Genomic DNA, 6,983 nt, shown 5'->3' on the forward strand with positions numbered 1-6,983 from the left:
AGATCAACTGTCTTGGCTTCACTGCTGTATTCCCAGGGACTTACCAGTGATCCTGGCAAACAGCATAACTCCTTTTTGGAAAAGGGCAAGCAAACACAGTGAGGTTATTGCCCTTTCCTTGTTAGGGACAAATTTAATTAATGTTTATAATGATACTACATGGGACTTCCTGCTTTAGCCTCTGCCAGTGCTAGGTTTGTTTTTACATAAGATTTTCACTTAGTATTACAGAAAGCATGCTGGCTTTATTCTCAACATAAGGTTTTATGTGAAGGCGTTAAGGGACAGGATTTGTGTGTTCTTTTTAATGACAAAGATCATGGTTGGGAAATTTCCAGGCACTTAAATGACTTTTTCTTTCTCTTTATTTAATCAGACGAGGTCTAATGGAAGATGACGCTGAGCCCATCTTTGAAGATGTAATGATGTCCTCACGAGGTCAGCTAGAGGATATGAACGAAGAATTTGAGGACACAATGGTCATTGATCTGGTCAGTACATCTTACTAATAGCAAGTTTAAAATGGATATAAGATAATTTAAAAGGAACTTGCGAAGCACAAGCAGAATTTTGAGCCTGATTTCCTGTTGCCCGAACATTAAAGAGAGGAAGTGATCCCAATGCTCCCTAGAACCTACAGCTGTGACCTCAGGCCCAGTTGATTTTTTTGCGTAGAAACACACGGAGTGTTGCTTAGCGTGCTTCCTCTCTCCTGTTCTGGACTCGGGCAGCAGCATGTCCTGAAGCACCATCGTGCACCTGGGACTTGTCACCCTGCGAGTCAGGCTGTGATTTCTGGCACATCAGGTACCAGTGCAGCCCCCTTGGGTGAGCGCTGAAGCAGCTGCTGTGACCGACCGCTCAGCCCCAGGCAGGGGGGGGCTGCTGGGGGTGGAGGTGGGACCAGCTCACCCCACCTGATGGAATATTACACCAGGCTGCCTGCTTGACCTCAGGAAGTACAAATGGCCTCTCTGACATCCAGTAACAGTATTTGATCCTGGTTGACATGATGGAGAGTCAGGAAACGGTATCATCTGAAGGTATTCTGAGTGTTGCTGCTGCCCCTGTCGCAGCCATCGCTAACTTCTTTGCTGACACAGCTCTTTGTGCAGCCACGCTGTGGTCAAACTGCTACAGCCAAGTTGTTTCTCTTTTCCTGGTTTGTTTGATATCTGGGGGGGGGGGGTGGATCGGGGATCCTTCGCCAAGGTCTGGTTAGCTGGTTAGTGATGTGCTGGCACAGCAGAGGGGAGAGCAGGCAGGGGCGGGTGGTTGCTCCCAAACAGGCCATGTCATCAGATGGCAGCCTCAGGTCCTTCCCTGGCAGCGCATGGGCTGCAGGCAGCGGTGCCTTTGTCGAGGTTACAGCCTTACCCGCCCCTCCATTCGGAACGGGAAGAAGGATCAGTTCACATTATACACTTCACCGTTCTTATGCCTTCCTATTTTTCCTCTCACGTCCAAACAATAAGGCATAGGTTACTTTAGGACTGGGCTATAATGTCTTGGAAAGAAAATGTAGGCAATAATTCATTTGCTGCTGCTGAATACTGAGGTTATTACTAGCATTCAAGTGATCATCAAGTAAGTAAAATCTCTTTCGCTGATAATCCCAGGCAAGGAAACGAAGGCGTTGATCAAGCTGGTGAAGCTCACATTTATGTTTGTAGGGAAGTACAACACAGAGGGTTTGATCCTCAGAAATATTAGGAAATCTTCGGTACCTTTTTTTTCCTAAATCCATTTTTTGACTGTGTCAGAGCTGAAGTTTCACCACAAACTTAAAAGCATAAAGACAGTTAAAAGACAGTTTTTATGCGGTCTGGCCTGTAGTCCTCATACAAGAACATCTTGAAGTCAGCAAGAGCCTCAAGCAAGTCCTTAGCTATGAGCACCAAGTTAAAATTACCTTAGAATCCATCAGCTTTTACCCCATTCCTTAAATAAAACAAGGATTTAAGAAGCGCTCTCCTCTGTCAGGGCCTGCATTTGTATCGGAGCTTTTACAAAAGCTGGCGCAAAGCCGCTCCGTGAGGGCAGAGGCGACCGCGTAGGGCCCTCAGCTGCCGCGCCGCGCGCGTCCCTCGCACCCAGGTAACCGATGCGATGCGCTAAACGCCTGACTCCTCTTTTCAGCCACCTTCGAGAAACCGGCGAGAGCGGGCTGAACTGAGGCCAGACTTCTTTGACTCCGCAGCTATCATTGAGGACGATTCAGTAAGGCTTTACCAGTATCGCTTGCTGTTTTATCTGAGGTTCTTTGTGACTGTCATTACACCTAATTAATTGCTGTCTTTTAAATCATTTTTCTAGGGATTTGGAATGCCTATGTTCTGAAGTCTGGTGAAGACATTTTACAAATTTGGAACTCTATTGTTTAGAGCTAGAGGCCTATATACTGTGATAGCTTGTATGAAAACCACATTTTTGATGTGATACGGTTTGATTTTTAACCAAATGATTGAGGTCAATCCCTTTTTGTAGTGACAGAAAGAAGAGGAACTTCTTAATGACACAAAGGAATGTTGGCCAATCCAGTCACCTCAGAAGGGCTGACCTGAAAAATCATTTGTATCCCTGTTCTTGACTGTCCTAATACAGATTATTTTTTTTTTCCTGGATGAGGAGGAAGTTTTAAATTGTTAAGACAGCTGTCAAAATACACACTGTTCTACATATGTTTTCTGAAAACAACATTGAGTGAAAACAGAACTTTTTAACTTTATTTTTCTGCTGTACAATTTAAAACAGTTTTAACATTTGCCTTTTTATGTTTTAAAAGCTAGCCATTTTTATTAAACCTATGCCTATCAGCCACTGACTAGCAATGATGCTATAAGCAGGTCATTCTGGCTACAGAAAAGTGTTTTTGAACACACTGGATTTGATTAACATTATGGTACGCTTATATCCTCTCATAGGCATTGAGAAGAACACTCTTATAGAAGAGGTTAGAATTCTAATGACGTGCATCTCTGCCAAAAAATTTCAGATTCTGATATGATAAACCCAGATTTTATACTCTTGAGAAGATTTATTTTTATTTATAATGGGACATAAAGTAAGAGATGTCCATGAAGCCACTTTTCCAACAGATGCTGTGTAACATTCATTTTATATAGCACATGGGGACACAAAAACAGTAAATTTTCTATTGGTACTTGCTCTGTGCATTTTTAGCAACTTATACCAGCAAATAAAGTATTCTCAGTAAAACACACAAATGGTTCTCAAGTAATCACTTTGCTGTTTTTACTACCTACTTCAAGCCCTGCCAACCCAAGGTACATAAACAGCAACTTTCCTAGTAAAAAAAAACACCACAATTCAAGGGTGGGGGAAAGGAATCACTTTAGCATACTAAAAGCAATTTTAACTGTACCATTAAAAAAAAAGTCTACTTTCCATGCCGTAAATACCCTTTTCCGCTATTTTTGTAAATTAATTTTGCCAGTTAGAAGTACTGTATGTGCTGCATATAAATTTGTGCTTAGATGGTGAAGTTCTTAAGCTTACAATGGAATACAGCTACATTTTCAGTGTTAACTGTGCATACTAAGAGTAATTCTTTGGGGAAAAAAAATATGATTTTTCAAAAAAGTTAAAAACATCAAAAAAAACCAAAAAACCCAAAACATTCTCAGCTAATTCATTGTAATACGAGATTTTTCAGTGTCTTCAATAATTTGGAATTTCATTATGCTTCGATTTTTATGACTCTGCCTAGTAGCTGCTACTTAGTTAAACTGGCCTGATACCAGAGGTGCTGGCCATCCACAACTTGCACTGACTCTACTATCTCTAAGAATCAGCCCCAAAATGTTAATCTTCCTTTCTGCATTCTAATATTAGCATTTGAGATACAAAGCAGATTGACCCACTTGGAGCACAACAGTTTTAGAGGTGGTTTTTTAGCAGCTGCAAAATAATCATGGAGCTTTTTTCTGTTACGAGCTTATTGAAAAAAACCAAAACAACAGTAATGCCCAGTGCTTACTTGCTGGGAGGGAAAAGAATCTAGTTTTAAAAACAAACCAGCCTTTCACTCAGCTGGGGTTTGTTTCCTACAACACGTGCAGTTCTCAGACATGGTTGCCAAAAATGTTTGACTAGGTAATTCAGCCATTCCTCGGACTTCGGTTGGGTAATGTGTCAAACCTGAAGTAGCTGGAACTTTATAAAATAACATTACCTCCCTTCCTCTTCTGTCCACCCCGACAGTCACAGGGGTGGGCAGGAATGGCTGCATTAAATTGTCGTCACAGTAATTCTGTGAGCATAGTAGCATAATAAATGCTGCCTGGTTTGAGTCATAGTCTCAGACAAACCTTGTGCTTCACAGTCCTCTGTGTGGAAAACTGATTCCTAATTTAACATTGTAGAATACTGTATAACAAACATTTATTATCACGGTACCTGCAATGGGTTTCCAGTTCAGTTTGCAGTCAATAGGTTTTTGTATTATGAGTGTCTCCTTGATTGGTTTTGCTAGTAATTCTGTAAATTGTACATTTACAATATGAGGTTTTTTTTTTCCTTTTGTACAATTTAAAACTGATGCTTCACCTTTCATTTAATAAACTATTCAAAATCATGAGTATGATGAGCACCCTCTTCACTATAACTTTCTTTTAAATGCTCGTTTGGACCATCACATCTTGTCATCCCATTTATTAGTAGCCAAAGGAAGTTCTAAAAGGTAGTTTTCACGTACTCCAGGCTTCACAACCAGATTCCGTGCAGCTGCCTTACCCGTTCAGCCTCAGAGCCAAGGAAAACCCTGTCTGGTGGGTTTTTTTCTTTTTCTTTTCCCTCCACTGTGGTGTGGTTTTGGTTTTTGGTTGATTTGGGGGGGTTATTGTGAGATCACTGTAAATCTGGTAGGTCATCACACAAGTTGGGAGAGTTGCGTTGTTAAAACTTATGGTTTTTTGAACTGTCACAAAATTTGAGAAAAATTCCACTCTCGTGCCCTGTATGTCTGAAGTGAACTGGACCACGTGGGAAGAAATAGAAGCGGTAAAGGCTCGGACGGTCTGACAGCCAGCTGGGCTACATGGAGTTTTACCGATTCCTGAAATGAAACGGCCTCGTGTTATTCCCATGTCTCAGAGAGAAAGGTGCTGGTTTTGTTCGACCCGTGAATTATTTCATCTCTGTAGTGCTAAAGAAAACTGGCTTACGTATCATCTGGCCCACTTCCTAAAGAAAAATCATCCAAGTCAGAAAAAGTAACAGGATGCAGCAGGTGAGGAACGGGGATAAGATGATTCAAGGTCTGAACTGCACTCTAGGACTACTCCTGAGCCACAGCCCCAGCGCCGCCTCTCCAGCTGCGTGTAAGTTACGCTCAACTCCTGCTGCACTGTGGGACACACAGTAAGTAACTTGTCAGCCTCTAAGTTCTCTCTGTTGAAAGGATTTTATTTTAGATCTATTGTTTCTGCAGGTGACTGGAATTCAAGAGAATCCTGAGTAGTGTGGCCAGAGCAGTTTTCCTCCAGTGCGTTTCCAAAGAGCTGTGCTGGCAGAGCAACCGACTGCTTGGAAATCGAGAGGATATAAAAGCCAAATTCTTGTGCTGGCAAGGGACAGAAGAGAGGATGACATCTATAGAACTAATGAGGTTAGGAAACAATTAAGAAAGGTTGTACTTTTTTCTTTGTGACAATGACAACTGGGTTTCTCATTTGGTGTCTCCTCCTGACCAGGCAGGCTGAAGAAACCACGTGCATATCGCTTACTACGGCTTTTGCCTTTGAACCTGGGACAGCCACCAGCTGCTCTCTCAGGCACAAATTACCTTTGAAAAATCCTCTCAGTCCTTGCAAACTTACAAACTGACTACACCTTTTCTCACAACTTAAGAACTCACTTCATGGCAACAACCCCCAACGCAGTGACATTTCCATTTACCTCCCCCTGTGGTTGCAGCCAGCTCGGTTCCCTGAGGCAGTAGGTACGGGCACCGGCGCAGAGCACGTGTTTCTGCTGAGGTGCAGCCCGGTGCATTCCTACAGACCTTAAACGTGTCTGCAGCCAGGACAGTGCATCTGTCACCTGTATGCGTTGCCTTTAGCCGTTACAAAAACCCATGGAGCTGGGACTCGTACTCAAAACGCTCCTTCTGGACCGTGTTTTCAGACGACTTCTAGTTGTTGCCTCTCCTGCCCCCCCAGGTCCAGGCTCCATGGCTGCACTGGCCGCACAGGCCTGGGAGGAGATGCTGCCTGGGAAGCTGCCGTCTCGCCTTCCTTCCCCTTTGGGCACGTGCTTGGGGAGCAAACAGAAGCAGCTGCAGCGTGCAGGTACAGTAGTTCTCCAGCTCATAATACAGTACCATTAATGACTGAGGTTACTTACAGCAGACGAGTCATTACGGGACTTCATGTGCTTGGCAGCTGTTCGCAGTAGTGCTAAGCACGACAGCGGCCGCCACTCGCTGCCTTCTGGGGCTGTAGTTAAAATGCAGCTTCTAATGTGTGGAGCGGGCTGGGGGCCTAGGGCTGATCAGCAACATCTACTGCCATCGTTCTCTGTGAGTCTGGCAAATAAATCACAGAAAAAACGAGGCTGGAAGGGGCCTCTGGAGGTCTCAATCTCGACCCTCTGTTGAGGGAGAAGAGCCCCCCATGCTCAGGGAGGATTTTCATATCCCCCCAGAACTGCCCTTGTTCCAGTTTGGGTACATTGTCTCCCCTCCTTCGAGAGAAGGCTGGCTCCATCTTCTCTGGACGCCTGCACGTGCAGCCTGGAGGTCACCGATCCCAACACGAGACCCAGCGCCGCTGCAGCCAGCACATAGAAGGGGCAGCTCGGGACAGTCTAGCGGAGCAGGTTAGTCTGGGATCAGCAAAGCCTGGATCCCCGTGCCCTGAAATCCAAGCTCGGGATTTTTCCCTTTTTAAGTCTGTGGTGCAGGAAGTGGAGTCAGATGCCAAAGGTGGGCCCCAGGCTGGGCCCGAACCCCCAGGGGTCTG

The 6,983-nt window shown here is 44.4% G+C and overlaps 1 protein-coding gene across 5 annotated transcripts in view; it reads left to right on the forward strand.

Annotated features, from left to right (window-relative positions):
- STAG1 (STAG1 cohesin complex component) overlaps positions 1 to 4,600 on the forward strand; it is a 199,788-nt gene extending 195,188 nt beyond the window's left edge. For all 5 annotated transcript variants that reach the window (XM_056358368.1, XM_056358371.1, XM_056358369.1 and 2 more), the window contains 3 exons: positions 377 to 491; positions 2,140 to 2,220; positions 2,317 to 4,600. In XM_056358368.1, coding sequence (XP_056214343.1) covers positions 377 to 491; positions 2,140 to 2,220; positions 2,317 to 2,340 — 220 coding nt within the window. In that variant the 3' untranslated portion in view covers positions 2,341 to 4,600. The remainder of the gene's footprint in view (positions 1 to 376; positions 492 to 2,139; positions 2,221 to 2,316) is intronic.
- The last annotated feature ends 2,383 nt before the right edge of the window (positions 4,601 to 6,983 follow it).

The sequence above is a fragment of the Falco biarmicus genome, chromosome 13, assembly GCF_023638135.1.
Source record: "Falco biarmicus isolate bFalBia1 chromosome 13, bFalBia1.pri, whole genome shotgun sequence".
Classification (NCBI taxonomy): Eukaryota; Metazoa; Chordata; class Aves; order Falconiformes; family Falconidae; genus Falco; species Falco biarmicus.